At 40.8% G+C, this 24,305-nt stretch overlaps 1 protein-coding gene across 1 annotated transcript; it reads right to left on the reverse strand.

Annotated features, from left to right (window-relative positions):
- Positions 1–1,221: 1,221 nt before the first annotated feature.
- HS3ST1 (heparan sulfate-glucosamine 3-sulfotransferase 1) lies at positions 1,222–12,034 on the reverse strand. The gene is made up of 2 exons (XM_072335140.1): positions 11,885–12,034; positions 1,222–3,931 (listed from the first exon to the last, which is right to left on the reverse strand). The coding sequence occupies exon 2, from the start codon at positions 3,803–3,805 to the stop codon at positions 2,843–2,845; it is 963 nt and encodes a 320-aa protein (XP_072191241.1). The 5' UTR covers positions 3,806–3,931; positions 11,885–12,034; the 3' UTR covers positions 1,222–2,842.
- Between the last annotated feature and the right edge of the window lie 12,271 nt (positions 12,035–24,305).

Raw genomic sequence — 24,305 nt, forward strand, 5'->3', positions numbered from 1 at the left:
ACTTTCTTCTGTTTGAATTTTTATTGTTGTTTAGCACGTTTTAAGAAAATACCATGATGCATGTGTGAAATGTGAATGTAGCTCTTCTCAAACAGAATTCATACTCAGAAGCCAAGTTTTAAGCATTGTAACCCTTGAATTTAGGCTGTAAGTGGCAGGTATATATTACCTTTATTATTTGTTAGGGTGTGAGCGGTTGTTCATTCCCACAGCTACCACACAGTAAGCTCCAGGGTGAGGTACTGCACAATCATGTCATCCCTGCACAAGGCATATGATATACTGCCTGAGGATGCCTTTGAACTGCAGGCCTTGGCCATGAGTCCCGTGAGCTTGTGCTTCAGGATGGCCCCCTGATGCGGTCACTTTGCCTCCTGATCCTACAGAGGATATGGCATGGTCCTACTACTAACAGATTAACAGTGAGCTGGTGGTTCTTACTGTTCTTACTCTGCTTCTTGTTCTACAGAGGTACATCCACACAGATGTGGGGAGTGAGAGGATGTGCCCTGCTGTTACTGTCAAAAAGTGGTATTAAATACCACTGTATATCTAAAAACATTCTCAGTACCAGCAGATGTCAATACTGAGGGTATTACTATATGCTTATGCCATATGTTGCGCCACCCCGTGTGACTTGATGCACCCCTGCCTTCATACATTCATCCAGCTCTGCGACTGAAAAAGTAGTACCCACATGGCCACATACCCCAGCAGAATTTCTTTCCCAGCAGAAAGTCACTGAAGGTAGAAAGCTGAAACAGGGACAAGAAGGAGACAAAAGTGAAGGCGGGACTACACTAAGATGGGAGCCTTTCTCGTGAGCCAAAATCTTTTAGGTCAAGGTAGCTCCTATGGATTTAGCAAGAAAATTGTATGATAATGAGTAGCAAAATCCCTTCTGTTCCTCCTTAAACAAAACTCCCAATGTTTCTCTTTCCATGTTGGCACTTTAATTAAAGCCTGTTGTTTTTGGTATCTGTCTTAAGAAAGGTGCAACATTATTGCCAGTAAAACTATCCACTCTTCTTTGTATATTCTGAGTGGACCCAGCAATGGACTATGCAGGCCAGCAATACAGTAGCCAGCACTTGCTTTTCACTAAATCCACTGGGCTGCAGCTGAACTCACAAGCAGCATTTAACTGGAGACTAAACTGAAGTTGGATCCTAATTACTCATCTTTCAAACTGGAAAATTGTGAACAAAGAGAGAGGAAAGATGCAATTCAGAAAATATTTTATTGAGTACAATACCATTTCATAGTAGGCTTTCATCAAAGGTCTACTTTATGAAACAAACACCAACAACCTCTCTGAGGTTGAATACAGCTTGGGCAGGTGCACAAGTAGTGGGATATAGAAGGGAAGCATCTGCAAATTTTCATGCAAGCAGCATAATATGGGATACTTGCATCCAGAGGGTACCTTGTCACAGTGCCCAAGTTTGAACCATCTCACCGGGAAAAATTAACCTATCTACATTTATTTAAATTTTATGAAGGATTGAAACAATCAGTAACAAATTTAAATGTACAGGGTATTGTCACTGAATGTTCAAAGGGTGTATTTTAGATCACAACATGAAAACTGGGAGCTCATAATGAAAGTACTATAGTAAGCCTGCTGTGAAAATGGGATTAACTCTAATGCCAGAAATTGATGGCTAATGGAACATCAGAACCAACATAGATAGAAAAGACTGTAACTTTTACCAATGTACTAGTATCTAACTTCCATTTTTAGCAGATGGAAGACCATAACAGTTCCTGGAATTTGGGTTAATTCCATGGTACCCGAGGCTGGATCCAAAGCTTGGCTTTACAATTCCTGGAAAGAGATTAATTGAATAGCAGCCCATGGGCACTTCTAAGTTACATGAAGCAGCTGCTCAACTCATTGAAAAGTGTTCAATACAGTAAAAGTATGTTAATATTTATAAGAATGAAGCTGCTGCTTACTAGAAAGTAGACCAGCTAATTCTTCTGGTGTATCCATTGATTTTCAGTAATGGGAAAGAACGTGTGCCATAAAATTTAGGAACAGCAGTTAGCAGCCTTTAAAATGTCCCCATACTGCTTATATTCTTCTCTCTTTCATAATGAAGGACATATACATTCATAGATTGTAGAAACTTTTTAGATTAATCAATATCTGCACTTAACTCTGATTTCATGATCTGCTCCCCACAGAATCTTTAAAAGTTTGCCATGAAACTAGTAGGGTTCTGCCAAGGAATTTGAGGAGCAGTTACTAAAGCATTAAATAGGAAGGTAAGTACAGCTGTTAACGTGCTTTATGACACAGTCTTCCACTGTCCTTTAGGTGTGCATCTCCCAACACGTATAAATACCACATTATCAAGAAATAATTTCATAAAGCAGGATAGAACAATTTCCAAATTACAAGAATATTTTCAGGTAAGAAGAAATCATTAGACCACAATTTAGAGCAATAAAAGTGGAAATGTAAAGTTTGGCATATTCATTAGCAACTATAGGATAAAGTTCAGAAAGACTGAAGTATTCAAGTAATTCTGAAGGGTTTTGTTGAAACGAATTTCTTATTTATTAAAAAGACAACACATTCTCAAGAGAGCATCTTCTGCAGTGAAATAATTTACTTTCTTCATATAGACACATCATACACAATGTTAACAACCATGAAAAACAATACAAAATGCTTTCAAATTTAACAAGTAGAAAAATATAACTAGTATATATGGCAATTGTGAATCTAATACTGTACAGAAGTATTTATGAATTTTTACAAATAAATTATAGCTTAAATGCCCTTTTTAAAGTTTCTAAATTTACACCAGAACATAGGTTCTCACATTTACCACTAACTTGCCACAAATGAATGCCAGTCAAATGTTCTGCCAACAAGCTCAAAAAATTTCTTGTTGGGCTCATAGAAATACTCATGCAGTTTCTCAAGTAACCGAGTATCTACTTGTGGGTGAGCTCGTCCTTTTGACTCATGTAAACAACGCTCCCTACCACTGTCCCTTAGGCAGTAAAAGCCTTTAGTTTTATTGAAATAAAAGTTTGAAGCATTTATCTGTGGTGATAATTTCAAAAATCTCTCTACCTTCTCTATTTCTGGAAAGGGATCTTTGATTAGTTTATCCCCGTCTACAATGTGGATATGATCAAGGGGAAAATACTTCAACCAGTTCTGCATGTGAACATAGTATAAGCTTCTGTTTATTGCCTTGTAGTCCACATTGAGTTCACCATCTTTAATCAGGAATTGTTCAATGGAGGGATACGGCTTGTGCTTCTGCATGTGGTTATAGAACACTTGGGTGTAATCTGACAGTACTCTCTCACTTGGGTCTCTTAAAATAAGGAGTAGTCTCATAGATTGGTTCATGTTATAAACTCTTTCAGGCACTTCAGGTGATGTGAAATATGCTGGAGTTTTTTCCACGGTGATCTGATGGGGATAAGAGAATGGCATTTGATTAATATACCATTGCAATCCATTTCTGTAATGATCTTCCCAGTCAAAGAAGTGGACTTCGCTTTCCGCTGCTGCAATATCAGGATGAAGACTCAGCATCTCCAACAAAGCTCTTGTTCCACCTTTCCTCACTCCAATAATGATAGTCTGTGGCAGCTGCCGGCATGATCCATTAGAATGAATGTTTTCCTTGAAGTCATTTTTCTGAGATGTTTTCTTTAAAAGCTCTCTCTGAGCAGACTGAGCAGAAGTCTCAGCCTTTGAATTTATAGCCGGTCTGGAAGGCACTATCTGAGGTTGAACAATGAGCAGCACAGCTCCCAGCAGAAAAGCTGCCATGACAGAACTTTAGTCTGGTTTCACTCAAGCAGGTAATGGAGCATGGAGCAATTTCTACCCAGAACAACCTTTAAAAGTCGTTTTTGTTTTGCTGAGTGGATGCGTATTTCTCAAACAGAAACTTTTCTGAGAGAAAGAAAGAAAAAAGAAAATAAGACAGGCACATTATTTTATACTCGGTTATATTAGTACTAAAGCCACACTGCAAGTATCTTTTGATTTTCAAAACTGAACCAACTTCTTTAGATTTCTGAACTCTAGCCTCATAAATCACTAGAGAGAATTAAATTCTTTAAAGACAGCCACATACAATAATGCCATGAAAAAAATGATTGCAAGTCACCAGGAGACATGAATATTCTCAATCTCTTTCTAAGACCCAAGATTTAGAGTTTTATTATTTTTAAATTTAATTTCAGCAGAGTTGAAGTGGCGCTTTTTTAGTTTCTAAATGTGCAAGAATAGATCTACTTTAGGAACAAACAAAGGGCTTGAACAAGGAAGCTTCCTCAAAGAAGGTCATGTAGTCTCCTAAGGGAACTAGATCATCTATAAGGATCCTCACAGTCCAAGCCATCTATGAATTTATGTTATGACAGTAGCCTGAAAGTAAAGCCTCCAGGGAAAAAGGTTCATGTGATATGAAAAGAAATGTGAGAAGGCCACATTCTCACAGAGAAGCCAGGAAGGGCTCTGAGTGAAACAGCAGACCATAGCAAGGCTACACCAATGAAATACTAAAAGCTGTGGTCCCAGCTGAAATATTCATGGACAAAATACGCAATGAATATTGCTGAAGGTAATTTCCAGAGTCAGACAGCCAGTCCGATGTAAACAACTAACTTTATTTATTTGTTAAAGTAGAGAGATCCTTAAGGTAAAGATCAGATTTTAAATGGAGTGCTTGAAGTGAAATTAAAGTGGCCTCACATAACAGATCTGTTGGATGGTCATGTTATGAGCTGGCTGTGTATAACAGTTCTCTAGGTTTGGAAGCTTTTATAAGTCATATAAGCTCAGTGGAAGGCTGGCGTTATTGTACTATAAGTGTTGTTGTGGTATTGTCTAACTCCACTTAGAACTGGAAGCCATGATGGCAGAGCATCTGACTGCTCTGCCTTACTGGGCTACCATAATTATGAATTTAAGCTCAGAACAATGCATACTGTAATAACTAATGAGGGCTGAAATAAGAAATTACGTATGAACAACCTGATGAACCGCAAGGGTTAGGCTTTGGAAATTCTCCAGAGAATCTGAAAAGAAGCTAATGACTTTTCCACAATAAGCTAAGTCCCAGTGTGACAGGGACTAATGACGTGTTTCCAAGTCATCTAGAAAGTTGTTTGATAGCTTTGCATTTACAGAGGTCACGACTCCATCCTGAATGGAGCAGGCTGGCTTCCTGATGCTTGCTACTGATTATTACTTTTCTGCTTTCCCTTTTCTAACCACTTGTAAAGAGCTACAAGGCAGTGGTATTGTTAGGAAGCAGAAATCAATGCTGGAAGGAGTGGGAAGCAGTGTGCCTCAATAAATCTGTAGTCAAGGATTCTCTGGGTGCCCGTGGGCTGTGAGCTCATGGCCATGTCCTATCTTGGACACAAAGTTGTGCCCTAGGCTGTTCTATGATGTCGGATCATGAGAAAACTTGGCAGAGAAATTTGTTGTTCTTCCAGTTTTTGTCTCTGTTACAATTTTGATGTGGTTGAAAGAACTCCATTTCTGCTGTCAATTTTCAGCTCTTTCCCTGTCCTCACTATTCTCAACTAAATATACTTCAGTTTCAAAAAGAAATAATCCCAGTTATTAGCCCTTCACTAAAGTTGTTGTGGGGGGCTGTTGTGGATTGGACAGCAAATAATTCAGTATTGGTAAATACGTGGTTGATGTCCTCACTAAATATTCTGCCATCACATTTAGTAATAGTCTGAGCAAGTGGCCTAATTAGATCAGTGCCCAATGGGCAGCTCAGAACATAAGAGCAAGAAAACATCAACTCTTCTTGAATTTTAAGGTCACAGATTAAAGGAATAGCCACTTACTGTAGAGTATATTTTAAGAGTTACAAGCTCCATAAATAGTAAGCCTGAGTCGTTGTCCTAACACCTTACTGGAAAAGCATAATAGGATTTCAGAGAACAGGTTGAATTGATGTTGAAAGGAGTTAAAACCTAATGGTAGGAACCCTTATTTCTATAGCAGTCAGTTTGAAATATGTTCTGTTTTCAGTAGAGTTGTGTGATAAGCACTGTTCCTCTGGAAAGATTAATTTAGGGTTAGCTAAGATTAGCTGCTAATCTCAAATATTAATAAGCAAATACAGTGATCTTAGCAATGCTATTTTATTTGGGATTGTTATTTTTAAATTCATTGGGATTGTTTTTAAATTCATAGTTTGCATAGTACTTCACCACCAGATCCATGTTACTCCAGCCTTTTTATGGCTGAGTATAGCATAGGAAAGTTTTAGGGGAAGTAAGACCTGGTTTAAAGTACCTCTATAGGACAGAGTGCCCTATAATTCAGCCATATAGAGTTTGATTATTTTTTTTCCCCTCTACAACTGCTTGTTTAGGTGCAAATCAGGAATACATAAAGTGTTCCACAGCATGAACACAGTAAATGCTATGGATTCTGTAGGAGTATTCCATAGCATTTACTGTCCTTATGCACATCCAATGAACCATGTCAGTAATTATGTCATTCCAAATATATAAAAGCTATTGTTGTTTTACTTGCAAACAATAAAGCTTTGTCTGCTTTCTCCTTCTGGACTCCTTTGTTTCTTTCAAACAGTACATGGTGAGATCTGAACCAGTTGTTGCGTTGTGTTAGACTAATGCAACACAATGGACATGAGTGTTCCTCTAAATTCAGCACAAAACATATGTTGTGTGGGCAAAGCGGTGTCCAGGAATAAAACTACATGTAAATTGGTTGTCATTCAGCCTTCTTCTCTCTGCCCTCTTCAATGCTTTGAGCAGATCTGCAATTTGGTGGCTAGAATTACTGCAGTTTATATAAAATGATGCAAACGTGTATTCCATAGCTTTATAATTTGTGGGTCTGAAAAACTGTTTCAACAATAATAAGCATGCACTGAAGATTTTATAGCAGCTACTCTGCCAAATTACTTTTCTGCTTTAAGAATTCTCTTCACTGCCTCCACAAGTCATGCAGAGCATACATGACTGCACTCGGTGACTTTGTAGTTCAGATTAATACAAAAATTTAACTGACAGTCATTACCATTGCATTTGCTACAAGTAAACGAGCAAGCTGGTAAAAGAAACAGTTTATGTTAAATGACGCTTTGAAGATTATACCAAGACTATTCAAGAAGTCTAATTGCTTTTTCTTAAGCTTTTCTTCAGCTTACTCCAATTGATTAGTAAACTGTGCCATACTATTTATTCAACAAGATTCAGTGTGGACAGTGCCAATCAGATCAGCTTTCATGATTAAAACCTCTTCCAAAAGTAGCAGTAATTTGGGAATAAATGGAACCTTTTCTCACTAAGCACAATGAAGGGCGCAGCTGTCGTATTTCAATGACTTTTAAGCATATTACAGTACTCTTTGAAATTTATGTTGCCATTTTATGACTTCTGATTATCTCCTAACACATTACCACGGTATTTTAATGCCTCGGTATGTTTATCTTCTCGCAATAAGATGGTATAAACTACCTGAATTATATATAATAGTTAGTTTTATTAGCATTAACAAAATAAGATTGATAATTCATCTTGCCAGAGAGCGGTGTGGGGGTGCGTTCAGAGCCGAACTTTCCAAAGAATATCAAATTGGCTGCTGGAGCAGGTGGGAAGAAACATAAGGACTGTCTGTGGGGCAGCCCTAAGTGGGAGATACAGGCTGCTGGCAACCTGACAGTGAATACTTCACAAAACAAACAGTCAACACACTAAGAGGTGTAGCAGAGCTAATAGACACATCTGCTGCCAAGACTGGGAAAAAGATGACTACATGAACCCTTCCATGCATGTGGAGAGGTCTCCAACTTCATTATACAGAAAATATAGTTTTATGTTTTCCCCAGGTGTTGAAGAAAACCATGTTAAGTTTCAGGCATCCTCACTTGCTCCTTATGAAGCTGAAGCCCTTCACTGAAGGGATCTTCACATACATCTGCAAAAACCCAGGCTGGCTCAGTTGAGAACTACAGATCAGTTGCTGATATTTGTCTCTAGAGGGAGATCAGAGTTGAGAATCAGATGGAGACATTCTGCTTTTCAAGGTATTCTCAGTATTGCAGATGGGATAGAACCCCAGGACAGCTCGTGGGCTGCACCTCCTTTTGCCCTAGAACTGCAAGTTTGGCCACTCAGCAGATTAACACCACTGTCTGTGCTCACAGATCTACTATGTGGACTTCTGTCGGGAGAAAAATCCATAGTTGAGCAAACCCTACAAACACCTTACTGTACTGATGAAAAGCCAGTGACCTGAACATTTGTATTCAGAGACGCATCTTAAGAAAACTAAACTAGATCAATTCAAAGTGTACTTGAAACTCATCAGACCATTGAAATGAACAGTGTATACCGTCCCCTCTAAGAGGAGATGGTGTCTGTCATTAAGATACATTCCTCAGTTGTTTGTATGAGCTCTTTCAAGTGGCTTTTTGTATCCCATTAGCACAAAACACACAGCTATCACTTACAGATCAGTCAAGAGCTTTTCCTGAACAGAAAAGAAGCAAATATATATATTTTCCCATCTGATCTAGTTTATAAAGCAGCTTATTTTCTTCAAAAAGAATGGAAAGATACTGTTTTGCTGTTTTTAACTGTTATATGGCCTCCCAACGTCCTCTTTGTGAAGAGGTGCTTCCCACACTTACCCACATACTGTATTTAAATCACGTTTTAAAAAAGTTTAAAGCAACATGTGCCAATGAAATGCATAAACTTAAGTTTCCACTAATTAACTGCAGGCAATTGTCTACTTTAGTGAGTGTCACAGAAACAACCGAACTACATTAACCAGAACTACGTACAACCGAAGCCATGGACCTCTAGGGGCATAAACTATTGATCACCATATTAGATATTAAAAATAGCAATCTGTGAGTTAAGAGGTGAGGTGAAGAGGCAAGCAACTGTATTAATCTGTATTGCAGTGCCTAAATGATACTGCCCACCTATTCCTTAGTCTACATTCCATCACTTATATTAAAATATACTGCACAGATAGTAGAGGTTAAACCATGGGTTTCACTGTTATAGTCAGCATGTTAAGAAATCTAATAATCATTCCAGTGCACTTAGGGAGATATATTACCTATCTGCTCCGAGACTCTGGAAGTATTCTTAAAAAGTCCCTAAATTTTGGTTAGGGGAACTTAGCAAAGCTGAGCAAGGTTGACTTGATGGGGAGTATTTTTGGCTGAGATCTGCTCCATGTCTGCACCTGCTGTGATAAATACAGTTTATATAAATTAGCTAGGTCACCAGTTCACCCCTTTTAAAGAAGGAGTTCAGCTCCAGTGTGAGCAATAAAGTAGGAGATTTATAATAGACTGTGGTTATATATAACGCTGCACTCTTTTTCTTAAGGTCAGAAGGGACCATTGCAACGTTTCATGCCAGGAGATCATAAAAATTTTTTAGAAGAGAGAATACCCTACATTCCTGAGAACCTCATGCAGGTAAAAGGAAAATAGGACATTACAGCAGAATAAAAATAAACCTGAAAAGCTCAGAATGCACAGAACCTTTTTGTACTGAATGCTAACATGGAATCCCCTTACCACCTTCTTCTAGCAATTACTTAGCACCTTGCATTACTTTTTTCCCCATAAAGAGAGGGAAACACGCTGTATCACTGCCTTCCCTGTACCCCCAGAAGTCTATACATCCATCCAAAATGCAGAAGTTGCCTCAGATTCCCCCTCAAAATGGGTCATGACCTAATGAGGAAGCAGAAATGCATTGCTTTGTAATTCACCTAACCTTTCCCCAGGAAAACAATCCGGGTGAAAGGCAGCTCTGTCCGTCCTGCCCCCCTTGTGTACAAAGGCTCACCTTAACAGAATGTACTGAAAGAGGAACACAGCGCATGAGGCAATCCCATTTCCATTACCCCTGCTAAGCAACACTTTACTAGCACTCTACCAACACAAGCCCTGTTTCAAACACCAGCAAGATACTGAAAATGGCAATAGAAACAAAATTAAAAAAATAAAAATAAAGATAAGTAACCCTTTAAGTAATCTTTCAGGTTATACTCAAAGCTGATTTCTGTCTGCCTCCTTCCTGGCACACAACTTCAGAATAATACAGGAGCAGAGCAGTGGTGAGGTCGTCCCTGTATTAGACTTAACTAACCCAATCCCTTTACCAAGCAGAGTACTGCATGGTGACCTGGAGGGAACCTTCCCGCTCGGGAGTGGGAAGTGAGGTGACACAGCTGGAGCTTCCATCCTGGGCTGCTCAGGGATATTTACAGCTTTCTTGTTCTCTTAATTATCAAAACTTCTCAGGGAAACGCATCCATCTGGGGCTGTGGTAGCTTCTTGGCTCCGGCTGGCATTTCTGGGGCAGGGAGGGAGAAATCCCAGGCTGGTCAGTAGGCTAAAAACATTTCTGTCTTCCTCTGTGTATCTATACATGAAGGTATTCTCATGGATTAGAAAACTGTTTTCTATTCACTCTCATGTTGTCTGATGTCTGTACATTTTTACAATTAATTCAGAATAACCAAGGTAGCGTCCTTGCAAGGAGGGGGCATGGATGAGAACCTGGCAATTCTGGGGTTGGAATTTGCTCTGTTAAATCAGTGCCTCTCCACTGCAGCAGCTGGCTTGGCTTCAGATGTATAATCTTGGTAATGACCTACTGCAGGCACTCACTTGACAGTGTACTATCAAAAAACTGCATTTTTCCAAAAAGGGGGAGAAAAAAAAGAAAAAAGGAAAAGGAAGAAAAAAAAAAAAAGGTGGGTGCTGAATGGCTGGATATGTGAGAGATCTACAGCTGATGCTGGTAGCTGTGCTGCTACTGAAAGGCGCTCATTTCTGAGCAAGGTGGGAAATGCACTTCTTCAGAAGCACAAGGAATGCTGGCAGATATATATCTGCGTATGCAGATATGAAGAAATAAAATATAGTAATATTTTATCATTTGCATATGGAGTTTGAAAGCCAGACAATTTATGGGCATATACTGAACAGAACCTGTTTTACTAAGCATGCCTCTTGCCACACACACTGCAGAGGCTCACTGTGAGAGCAGGCAGTTGAAGGGGTCTCCCGTGCCCAGATGATGTCCCTGCAGGCGCCCCATCCCCACACCACTCAAGACTGGTTTGCAGGGGACTTCCCAGATATTTTTGCTCCCCCAGAGAGGAACAACAAAAGCCCTCAACTTACTGCACAGAGAGGAGAGCCCTCTACATTACCTCCCAGCCAATGAAGCTGGTGGAATTGCTTGTATCTAGCTGGGTGCTTTTCCCTTATCAAGGACTGAAAGACAAGATCAGACCAAGACTGCCACCGCAGCCTCCCAGCATCTTTTCATACCCCAAAATTTGAACCTCTCTCATCCTTAGCCCTAGAACATGCTGAGACCAGCAGTGCCCGATGCCTACGCTGTTCTATTCTGGGCAGCTCACCTCTGACAGGCAAAATAGAAGTGAGCTCCAGGGAAGGTTTTGCTCCGAGCCCAACCCGCCCTCCAGCTCGGCGCGCTGCACCTGCCCGGTTCCAGCGTCCACCGTGGGAACGGAGCAGAGATGCTGAGCGGAGCAACACCAGCTGCCCTGCCGCCAGGTAGATGAAGCCCTGCGCTCCGCCACGCCGCTCCCACGCCCGGCACTCCGCCTGCAGTGCCTCTGTCGCTCCGACACATCACCTACCGGGAGCTAAGGAAACAATCTGCCCAGGGGACGGGTCGGGACAGACCTGCTGGCTGAGTACCCCACTTTCTTCCCACTCTTCCTCCCCTCGTTCCACGACAGCGATGCCTCCCGGAGGCCGTCTAAGCGAGCGGGGTTCCACGCTCGCCCAGCAGCCAGCACCCCAAACGTTCCACGGGACCCCCGCGCATCACTCACCGCCAGGGCGCGGAGCCGTAGGGCAGCACCCGCCGTGCTGTGCCATGGGCGCCCGCGGATACCGCAGCCGTGGGAAGCGCTCCCGGTGGTAGAAGCAGCGGCTGCGGAGCGAGCGCCAGCTGCCGCCCGCCTCACCCGCCTGGAAGCGGCGCCCGGCGCCCGCCGCCAGCGCGTTTGTACGGCCCCCGCCCCGCCCCGCCGGCGCGTCACGGTCCCGCCGCCCGTCCTCCTCGGCCCGCCCGGCCGCGCTCCCCCGCCCCGTCCCGAGGGCGGGCACACGGGGCTGTCCGGGCCGGGCGCCGCCGCTCCCCCGTGGGCCGGGGCGGTGCCGGGCGTCCTAAGGGCGGGGGAAGCGGTCGAGAGAGTACTGGGCAGAGTGCGGTGTGTGCGTGTGCCTCTATACGCGCTGCCGTGAGCCTGTATGTAGTTAAAAGACATAATAAAGATATATATATATAATAACAATTAATACAAGTAATAATGCAGACCTGTAGGAATAATTTTGCTTCCTTCCTGTACCTATAAAAATAACACCGGTACGAGGTCTCCTGAGTGAGCTCTGCCTCCTCCACTGATGGCACTTCTTACGTTTTCTGGACTTTACAAGGTGGCTTTGATTTGTTCTTTCCCTGCACAGAAGCGTTCTTTGTGCTGCCAGGACAACTCGAAGTGGAATGGTTATATGGAATGAAAAAACTGGAAGCCCCAGTGGGAAGGGCAGTGGGAAAAAGGCTTTCCAGGAATATATATAAGGCACGGGGTTAATCTATTGAAATAGATCTGTATTTACCAAAATCTGATCTCTCCCTATGTGTATATATATATATATATATATTATTTTATTTTATTTTATTTTATTTTATTTTGTTTTATTTTATTTTATTTTTTCATGAGGCAGTACGTTAGAAATACCAATAACATGTTGCCATCTCTATTTAATCAGCAGCCAAAGTCTCTTGAAAGAGGGATGTAGCTCATTTCTAGGATGACTTTTTTTCAGCCCCGCTCCCATCCTAAGGATACAGTCCTCGACACAGCAGTCGTTTGTGCAACCTTGTCTCCTGTGTGCAGGTGTGGGCTGCTCCTAAGGAGTGTGGATTGGCACCATTTATGTACAGGTCTCAGCACAGTTTGCCCAGGAAGATAACCAGCATAATAGTAGATCAGCATTCTCCTAGCTGTGGTTGGATGGCAGCCTGTGGCCTCACTGCAGCTGAGGGTCAGTATAAAATTTCCTGATTTATCATTTATATTTCTTTTTATTGTTTTCCTGTTATAAACTCTTCTGTAGTTTTACTCCACAGTTTTGCTTGAAAAGAACAGCTGCTTGTGCATCAGCATTGCTGGAAATCTGCTCTCCAATAGCAGGCAGTGTTATTGATTTAGGGTTTGGTGTTTAAAGTTCTGCCCATGCTGGCAGAGCTGTTTGCACAAGCACTGCAGGGCTGGGTTCCCACTGTGTACCAGGCAGTGTTTTCCACCCTCCCACTAGAAGTGCTTCTTGTGGTGGTTGTGTGGGGACTGCGGGTTGGTGTGAGCCAGATGCAAGCACTATAGAGCAGTCTCCTTAAATACGCCATGAATGAGAGAGGCTTCCATCACCTTTGGTACGGGATGCTGGGACGCTGACTGTGACACACTCACTGTTTGCTCACTCCTTGATTTCCAGCAGTAGGAATGTCAGCTCATGCGTGCCTCCTGCACCAAAAAGCAGCTCAGTGCACTGCTGCTATGTCAAACTTCTCATGCTGTGTGTTTTGTTAAATCCTTTTCCTTCAGTATTAGCGTGCAGTGGCATTATAACAGAACCAATCAATTACGGGACTTTGCTTGCTGACTTCTGTTGAGAGATGCAGAACGAGGATGCAATGTTTATTTAAATATCACCAGCAATTTCAAGTGGATTAAAGGATGTAGGTGTGTGGGGGAGTTATGTTGTTTACAAATGGTTGTCTGCCTCAAGCCCTGAGAAGGCAAACTTTGGTGTGGCCAAATTAATTAGTAAGATAAATATGTAAGTGAAAATCTGAGGAATAAACATCACTCCATTTGATTTAGGAGTGGTATCTCTAAATAGAATTCTGTCAAAGGTTTGCAAGAGTCAAGTGCAGATTCTTTAAGAAAAGCAGGATAGAACAACCAAATTTCTTTAATTTGATGTTTCTGCATATTTAGTGTATGTTTTCTGTATTTAAGCTTACTGAATCAGCGATTTTTTTTAATGAAACAGACATCTGCAAATACTGTACTTTTAATCTGTAAAATAGCTTGTTATTAAAGCAAAACAAAACAGTAATGGTGTCTTTTTACTTATATTTAATAACTTTAATTGGTGGACTGTTTGTTTGGACGAGGAACGGGTTGTGAGAACCTACCGAGGGAGTATTGGTGAATGGCTCAATCTTCGTATTGAGATCAGTGACAAGTGGTGTCCCCCAGGGGTCAGTACTGGGACCAGTGCTCTTTACTTTGCAATGGAGATCAGCCTTGCTGATTAACTCTACAATTTATGGCATATTAGTTTCTCCTGGCTTTCTTGCAGACAGGTAAAAATCCAAATGCATAAATATTGTTCAGCTGCTAAAAACTCAGTCACACGGAATCAATTTTTCTTCCAGGTGATCTCTAGATCAGATGATACCCATTCCATGTTTTACATCAAATCTTGATATAAAATAATCAAAGGATGAACAAACAATGCCATTAAGTAGTTTGTTCCAATTGTGAACCATCAAAATAACAAGAGAGAGTATCTGCACCTCTTAATCTGAAGGTATCTACACGTAGCTCCAAGCCATTGCTTGAATATTATTAATCACTTATCCTGGTAGATTAAAGATATGTTATTCCAAAATATACTTTCTTATTCTAAAAAAAAACTTCCAAATTGAAACTCTCAAACTTTCACATTGGAAACATTTTCACAAGGCTTTGATAAGGAGCCCCAGTTGACAATGAGGTTTTAAGATCTATCAGTTTCTCCGTTCTTAAACTAATTCTCTTGCCATTGACATGTACTCCTTACTTTCTAAATTCTAAATTTGTGATTACTTATGAAAGTCTAGACCTGTTCTGACTGCGTATTTCTCTTTATGAAGCAGATCTGTAATTTCCTCAAAGCAGATTTGACATGATGGTGGGCAGCTTCCCTTCAACTGTGGGAAGACTGGTAGAAGTCATACAGTAACTACTCATGTTCCGTGTTTTTATTCCATTGATTGAGGACTGACTAATCTAGAAAAAAAAAAAAAAAAAAGGAAATGAGAATTCCTAAAGTCAAAAGAATGAGAAGGGAAATTAAAATTATCTGTGCAATGCTGCCAATATTCATTTACACTTCCCTCGTTTCCCGAAAAGGAGGATGTGAAAATGGGATGTTGGATGCCACTAGAATTCCAGCATATCCTGGATGACTGACATGTCCCGTGCATTCTAAAGGAAGAGTTGTTCTACCCATACAATAGGTGAAATGGGAGCTGCTTAGAGGAATCAATTCTGCATGTGTTGATGACCAGTCATTCAGAGCTAGGGTCAGAAAATCTGGGGACAGAGCAGGAGACAAGGGCAGTGCTGGCGACAGGAAGGCACCGGGCTTCCCTTAGCAGATGCGGGTGCCTCTGCAGCAGCAAAGGAGGAGGTAATGACTCATGGGAAGCAGTGCAGCTTCCAGTAGGGGCCACAGCACAGAGAGGCTGAGGTGTGCTGTGTAGCTGCCTCTGCAGCTCTAGGACTGGCTGAGGCTTTCAAGCACAGTCTGGAGAGCCATGGATTCATGCATCAAGGGGTGAGCTCCTTCTCAACTGCATTTGCAAATTTTCTTTCAAGCCCTGCGCCACCACTCCACTGTTACTCACCATGTTTTGGAAATGCAGAGGTGGAAAAAGCTGAAAAAGCAAAGACATGAAGATTACTTAATTGAGACAACACTTAAAGCTTTCTCTGTATGGTCTACATTGGCTGCCTGTTACATAACAAAGTGTAGATTTGTCAGGTTGAAGGAATGCAGTTATGACTTAAGCAATTTAAGACAATTCCAGCTCACAGATTTCAAGATTTGTCACTGGGAAATGCACAGGGGAAAGCAGGAAGGAAGTAGTGCTGTAATCCTGGCAGCTAAGGGAATTCAGAGGATGAGTTATAAAAGACATTTAAATAGACATATTCTAAACCTATTTTAAACTGAGGAAAAAATAGGTATGTTAATGTAGGTCTGAAATGTCAAGAAGACAGGTTGAATTCAGGACTGGTATGTAAAGATACAAGAAATGTGCTGATTAGGTGTGAAAAGCAAAGGACATGAAAAGGAAAGTATGGAATAATGTGTATCACAGTATGATGGAATCACAGATTCATTAAGGTTGGAAAAGACCTCTAAAATCATCCAACCACCAGCTCATCCCCACCATGCCCACTAACCATGTCTCTCAGTGAGTGTGTTTCTGGAACACCTCCAGGGATGGTGACCCCACCACCTAACTAGGCAGCCCATTTCAGTACTTCATCACTCTTTCCCAGAAGAAATTCTTCCTGATATCCAACCTGAACCTGCCCTGATGCAAGTTAAGGCCATTACCTTTCATCCGATCACTGTTACCTGGGAGAAAAGGCCAGCTCCCACCTCACTTACAACCTCCTTTCAGGTGGTTGGGCACATGAGGTTTAAGTCAGCCTTTGCTCAGCTGACATACATTGACAATGTTCCTGTTTCCTACACACTTTGGATTTCTTTTCTTCCCAGAGGCAAGAACTAACAAGGTGCTGAGGCTCGGTGTGACAGCTTGCCTTGTCACATGTGTGCCCTCACAAAAGCTGGGTGGAAGGTGAGGCATACAAAGGGAACTCTTAAAATGGAAAGAGAATTGTAATTCAGTGATAACATTGAACCTACCCAGTGAAATAAGTAGAGGATTAGTATGAAGATTCCACGTTGCACCACCTCATAGCACAGCTGAGAATTTGATTTAGAATGGTCTCTGTTAAACTTGCAGCAATACCGTGGCCTGCTACTACATTTCCTCTGGACAAAACTTTATCAAGTTTGTATTTTAAGCTCCAGGAGTTGAGCACTGAGGAGCACTGAGAAGCACTGAGGAGCAATGAGTTTTGTACTGCTGTTAAGTAAGGGGATTGCCAAAATCCTATCGTTCAGTATAAACATTTAAAACCCATCTTTTCCTTTCCATATCTGAAGTGCTGTTCGTAATAAGAAAATAAGGATTATTACTTAGTTATGCAAGACTGGGGATGATGGCTTTTGCCTGATCTGAAGAATGTTTGGTTTAACAAAGTAAAGGGAGAATAAAAGATTAGTAGTAAATTGACAATGGATGAGATCCAGGTTCTAGAAGATGTGTCAGACTTATTACAGTTCTGCAAGTAATTAAAGTTTTACCTCTGAGAATGCAATACCCCTTTAAGGTACGGGTTTGCTATATAAAGAGGAGAGGAATAGCAATTCAGTGATAATTGATGTGGTGTGTGCTGGCAGTGAGAGCTCTGGGTAGGAAAGGCAGAGTGAGAGGTGAGAGTGGAGTTGTTGCTGTGGTGCAGATTTTTCCATGTTTCTGTTCAGTTTGACATCCTAAAGACAGCAGAACCTTGAAAGGCCAGCAAGACTTACAGTGCTGAAAAGGCCAATCTGTCCATCTCCACTTCCATGCTGCCAGACCCACTGGCTGGGCAGCATTTGCCAAAGGAGCAGAAAACTACCAGTGCCACAAGCAGGAGAATTGTTTCCTGCTGGTTTCATTCCTCACTGATGCTTTGCCCCAGCTAGGTCCTGCAAAGCCAGCATGTGGCCAAGAGCTGGTGCGCAATGGCCGGGAGCTCAGTATTCAGTGATTCTGAGCTGTGTGGGTATTTTACACTTGAAACTGGAGGGAGAAAAGTTAAATGCTACTTTTTCCCCTGGGAGTTACTTGCAGCATGCAGGCCATTTTAGTGATGTGAGGTGACAGCAGTCCAAACACCTGAGCCTGGCTATGCAGTTTAACATCCAAAAAATAAACACCCAAAAAACAGAGAGGAGGCAAGGCAAATGGCTGAGTACAATTGCTTTCCCACTCAAGCATCATTATCCTTCCAGACTTGTAATTTCAGAGCCTCATGCATTATTATGTGTTCAGCCAGAGAGAGAAGTTTCTCTAGTCACAGCCGTGTAGAAATGTAAGGAAATAGCCAGACAATCTCCATAAAGCAACTTAATTCTTTGCTCAGTCTTCGGGCTATTCTCAGTTAGGAATGCCAGGCCTCAAATTATCTGAAGAGAAAAAAATTTCCACTCTTCAGAATAGCAGCATTTCCCTGTTTTCCATCTCAGTTTTTAGAGGGTGTAACTGTGATTAAGGGTACTATTTTGCATTTTTTGTTTTCCCATGTTTTCCTCCTGCTGGAATATCTGTTACTGGATTTTCCTTTGTATCACTGTGTGCTATAGATGCAAATCCCTGTCATACCAATATTGTATTATCAGTGAAAACTTAATGTATAAATAATAGATATAAGCTGATCTGATACTCTAATTAATACTCTCCTGGTTTTTCTTGACTATGTGAAAAAGGATGAATTTATTCTCCTTAACTCAAATACACACTTGCGTGAGCTTGGAAATACCTACCCATATCTTCTAGCTCTTATGCAGGTTGTTAAGGAATTGCCTTTACCTAAATTCCAGTGTGACACAGGCAGGGCACAGAGAACTGTGCCATGCACAGCTGTCCAGGAGCCTGAGAGCATCACAGTGATGAGGCACGTTACTCCCAGTTGAATTATCTGGGATGGCTGCCAGCTTTGAAGGGGCTAAGAGTGAGTAAGGCCATGGCCCACTTTCCTTTCACACAGTTGGCAGGAAGTGAAGCATACTGTGTGTTTTCATGAGCACTGGGGAGGGATGTAACACTTTCTAGCCATCCTTTCCCTATACAACATGTAATCCAAGACTGGCACCCAGTGTATGGTCATCTGTTCCCTAAGTTAATACTGGGGGAAATATTCTTTTGACTGAATGGTCTTTAATTGTTTCAAATGGAATACAACATCTACAACATCACAGAATGGACTGGAAGCCTAAAGCAAGCAGTGATTGCTCTTAAAAGAGTAAAAAGCATTTAATGTTTTGCAGTAGCTACAGTAGAGGTATGGATACCTTAGATGAAAAGAACACGGCCAGGAACCTGTGTACTTTGTGCTTTTTATTAGACAACATGTTCAGGGTTGAATGCTTTAACCTGACAGATGATATCAAGCATAACTGTGCTCCTTTAATGACAATGTTGCTTGTAAAATACTTTTTTTTTCTTCTTTTTTCCGCAATGGTCTCTAACCCTTAAGGCTCAGCTCAGCCACTCTGATTCAAAGCATTATCTAAGTTTGCAAGTGATTCCATAGAAATCAGCTGACCTTGCAGAGAAAGGTATGTTCAATAGAGAAACAGAAAGCTTGACTCAGGCTCTTATTAAATACCAATTGTGTATAACGTAGGCTGGACTATGTCTGTCTTTGTTACATTTAAGTAGCTGCCACTACAGTCATTAGGATTTCCAGGCACAGACCAACTGGGTTATGAGTTCCAGATATAGAGTGAAGTCCAAGGAAATGAGATGACCCATGTTGCAGACATAAGTCAAGTTCAGTGTAAAATATATATTGCTCTAAATTATCGTTGTAAGAGTAATAAAATGAAGCCATATTTGTAAGTTTCACAGTGATATATTTTTATGGGCTTAGAGCTGCTGTTTGTATAAATTCAATAGAGAAGCCGTTTGGACTTGTTTCAAATTTCTTTAGCTAGAGGGGAAGAACATTTATTTCCTATTTCACTTGTTAAAAAGAATGAAAAGCAAATCTTTTATCTGTTTACTAGAAAATACAGCTTTAATGAAACTCATTACCTCTCTCAGTCTGCCTGTTTTGAATTGTATAGAGATGGAATCAGGTTGCCTAGACATTGAAGGACAGGACTGACACCAGCTCTCTGTGGGCTTTCTTGGAAGGTACAAACTAAAACTGGTTAGACAGATTCAGCTGAAATATTTACCCAAATCATATTGTCAAGTCAGAATACTTCAGCTGAGAATAGCTTTTGTTGGAAAAAGAAGGGAACCAAATTCTTAGTGAAATTCTGCCTAGAGCTTTCGAAGTTTCTGGGCTTGATTCTCACCCTAGTTACTTAGCATCCTGGGAGCTGGCTTCATTTGACAGTTCTGTAGGTCATCCTGACTCCCTGCTTGCAAACATCCACTAGCAGTCTTCGGACTTGTTAAATGCTGAACTACAAGAAACCCCATTTTGAAAAGTCATCAGAAAAATGAGGTTATTCTTATCAGCCTAACCATAGTGCAGTGTGTCACTTATAGGGCCATCCTGACTGAAAGACAGCTGTACTGGGGATGGACCAGCATCACTGCGGAGTTCTTTAATGGAGCAAGGGAGAAGCCCCAAACCACTATGCTGTCATACTCACTGTTAAGATCATTTTCAAGTCTTAATCTGATTGCCATTTGAATCCATTTCAGTGCAGTTTGAGTTGTAACAATGGCAGTGCCTTTGGGGTGTGCACTGGCTGTATAAGGAGACAGTGTTCCAGAGGTTCCACTGGAGGTGTCCCTAAATCCCTTGAAGAAGCCTTATTGACAAAAACAAACAAACAAACAAAACCACAACAAAAATGTGAAGAAAAAATGTATTTTACTATAACAATAACTTTTCTTGAAGACTTGCTTCCTCCCCTACAGTTTTTGTCCTTGCTTCGGTGGCAGGTATATGTCTCATTTTGATGATCAGCACAGAAATGAAGGAAAGAAATGCATTTTCATCCAAGGATTTGAGTTTTTTGTGGCAAAAGTATTTTTTTTCCCTTTTTTTTCCCTTTCTTTCTTTTTTTTCTTTTTCCTCCAAAGAACAAATTGCTTTGTCTCTCCCCCTGTCTTCCTTTTTCCTACTTCTCTCTCTCAATTAGAGAGGAGTATGATACATTGAATTTATTATAGGGTAGATTATTGAAATAATATATATGAATACTACCTGGTTACTCCAAGACAATATTTCATTAAAATGGACAGGTTTACAATTCTGCCACTTTTTAAAATTCAGCCCCTTCTTATGCTCATGTGTCTCTGTATAAATACCTTTTCTACCTCACCTTCCACCTGTTTCTCCACAGCAAATAAAATAGCAGCAGCATCTCAATTCATTTAGTTTAGTACAACAAGAAGTGAGCAGAATTACAAGCTGCAAGTGCTAAGCTAGGTTGGGAATAGCTAACTAACTTTAATTGTGGGCACTTCTCTCCTGCTATTAGGCACAGAGTCATCATAAGCCTGCCTTAGCAGCTACCAGCAATTAAAGGTATCTGTGGCTAACTAATAAAAGCTTTTATCTCTCTCTTAACAGTTTCTTTTTCTCACTGTTAGAAAAAAAAGTGTTAGAATAATCATTTAATCTGCCTTTCTACTATAGTTTTGCAGCCTAAATTAAGAAACATTTTGTCCTTAGGTTGCAACAAAGCCATAGTTAAGGATGAGGTGAAAAATGAGGCAAATCTATCTAAATGTGAATTGCTGCTTCTGCTACTACTAACTCTGAGGAAGAGAGATTGAATTTCAGAGCTGTGGGATGAGCAGAAAGTAGCACAGCCAAAAGCTGCTGAAAGGAGACAGAGCAAGGAGGGAGGCAGGTGCTGAGTGACCAATTGTTTCAGTAGAGATCTCACTTGAGATATTCATATCTGACTACTACTGAGAGTATGAGCTTGAGTTTTAACCTCAGTAATTAATATTGATAATTAATCTTCCTAATCACTAAATATTTATACAGAAACTGCAGAAAGGGATTTGAGTTCTGGGTGAAAGGGTCTGTAAAATGAGGGGAGTTATTTTATTTATGATTTTTTCCCCCTACAGTTACTTTGTTTTAAAGCATCATCAAGAGCATTAATTATTATGTACATCATAGGAAAGATAAGGTTGGAAAGTCAGGTGTGGGGTCAGCTGTCATGTTCTTCCACTAATTCTTGCATATGTTCTTGTCTACATATGATGTCCAGCTATACAGTCAATGCATATATCTTGGGAAGGCTATTCTGTATCTACCTTAACTTACTTGGCATTCTGTTACTTTCTTTTACTCTGCCATTTTCCCCATTTATTTTATTTTCAGCTATAGTCTCTTCTGGGCCTAGCTTAATATATTTATATCCTTTATTGTAGAATTTTCCATCCTACCCTCTCTTATTACAGGAAACATTTCTGCCACATTAGTCTGTAATGTTTCTCTTTTAAAAACCTGCCTAGACATTTTTCAGCAGGGAGGTCATTTATGCCCCCAAAATTCATTATTAGAGCTGGTAAATCTTTACCCACAGAGATAAAACTTAGCTTCCATTTTCCAACAAGAAAGTCTGAGATTTTTTAAAACATTGGTCTAATTACTTATTTCTCCTTCCTCACAAAGAATACATTTTAATATTTAAATTTGCTAGGCTAGTATTTCTCTCTGCATATACTTGTATGTACTGGAATGTATTTCAAAACTAAAATGTGTCTGGTTAATATATCTGTATATAAGTCTTTGTATGTAACATTTACATTTTTTTTTCCAGTTAAACAGATTATATCTATTTTTTTTTCATGTTATCATGAAAGGATCCTTCCAGTTTGTGAACATCAGCTCACAGTCTTTTTTCTAAATCAAATGAAGGGAAATGTAAGCAAAAATGAACTGGAGTTAATTAAAGTGTATTTTTAAGCAGCCCCACTATAAAAAGCTATTAAAATTAGACTTCATTAATGAGCTGCAGCTTGATTAGAAAGTCATTTTAAACCCCTGGTCTGTTCTTAGTTCGCTGGAAGAGCAACAATGAGAACTGTTCAGTTTCTTTGTGTAGAACTCAGTAATAAAAGTGTGCTAATGTACTCTGGCTACCCTGGTGAACGATCTTGAATAAGCCTGATTCAACTAGACAAATGACCTGTTTTCTAAAAGAGATGGAAATGTTTGCAGTAAACCTCTGGGCAGACAGATGTGCAGAGGGTATACAGCTTCTACAGAAAAGATGTTTATTCAAATTCTTCAGACACAGAAGGTCAAAAGTCCTTAGTTAAAAGTCAAGCAAAGAAAATCAGCATTTGGGACTAAATCCTTTTCTGTGTACATAGGCTAAATACCCCACCCACCCACTTGGGATGTCAATGGACTCTGGGAAGCATTGCTCAATCACTCCCAGAAAGAGCAGAAGTAAGCTGTGTTGACTACTCCTGATGTTTTTCTTGCCCTTCTTGTACCTAGAAATGATTTCCAGGTGTAGCTCCATCACCTTCTCAGGGACTGAGGTAAGACTAGGAGGCCAGTAGTTGCCCGGGTCCTTCTTCTTGCCTTCTTCATGCTTGAAAATAGCAATGACATTTGTTTTCCTTCCATCTTTGGGCACTTTTCCCAGTCACCACAGCCAATCAGCAGTTATTGAGAGTGGCCTGGCAATGACATCTGCCAGCTTTTTCATCACTTGTGAGTGCACTCTGTCAGGGCCCATGAGCTCATGTCTGTACAGCTTGCTTAAACATGTCCTTGATTTGCTTCCACTAAGCGTATGACCAGTTTTTCCTCTTGGTCTCTGGGTCATGTGATTCCTGAAGGCTGGTCTTACTGGTAAAAATGGAGGCAAAGAAAGCATTCAGTGCCTCTTTTTCCCTATCCTCTGCAACTAGTTTCCCTGTCTCATTCAAAAATGGGTCCATATTTTCTTTAATGTTCCTTTCATCACCCTAGTACTGATAGAAGCACTTGCTGCCTTCGAAGTCCTGCACAATTTCAGTTGGGCTTAGGCTTTCCTAACTGCATCTCTGCATGCTTGGATGGTGTAGTCCTGCCATGTTCTCTGCATTCACCTTCTATATACTTCATTTTAATATCCTCATCCCTTGATTCTCCCAATAGGACTATGATTAGGCCAGTCTGCTCTCCTGACTTCAGCACTGTGATTTTTGGGTAGTCCTGTATGGAGGCAGGTGTTAAGCTCAATGATCCTTGTGGGTCCCTTCCATTGTGGGATATTCTGTGATTTGTGTTTTTAATCCTTCTCCCTTCTCTCAGGCCCCTAAACTCCACTGACTGGAGTCACTGCCAGACAAGGTTTTAAGTTGCTGATGAACCCTTGCTTGACAGAGTAGTACAACAGCAGATTACCTCTCCTCAATGGCTGCTGTATCATCTGGGTCAGCAAGTTATTAACCGTGTTCTCAAGGAAATTACTGGATTGCTTATGTCCTGCTGCATTGCCCTTCCAGCAGATGTTGAAATGGTTGAATTCTTCCATGAGGACCGTAGCCTATGAATGAGAGGCTGTGTTTTGACAACAAAATAGGATTTTCAAGTATAATAACTGCAAGAGGAAGTCAAAAGAAAACACTGGACAGATACTTGATGC

Source organism: Excalfactoria chinensis, chromosome 4 (assembly GCF_039878825.1).
Source record: "Excalfactoria chinensis isolate bCotChi1 chromosome 4, bCotChi1.hap2, whole genome shotgun sequence".
NCBI lineage: Eukaryota > Metazoa > Chordata > Aves > Galliformes > Phasianidae > Excalfactoria > Excalfactoria chinensis.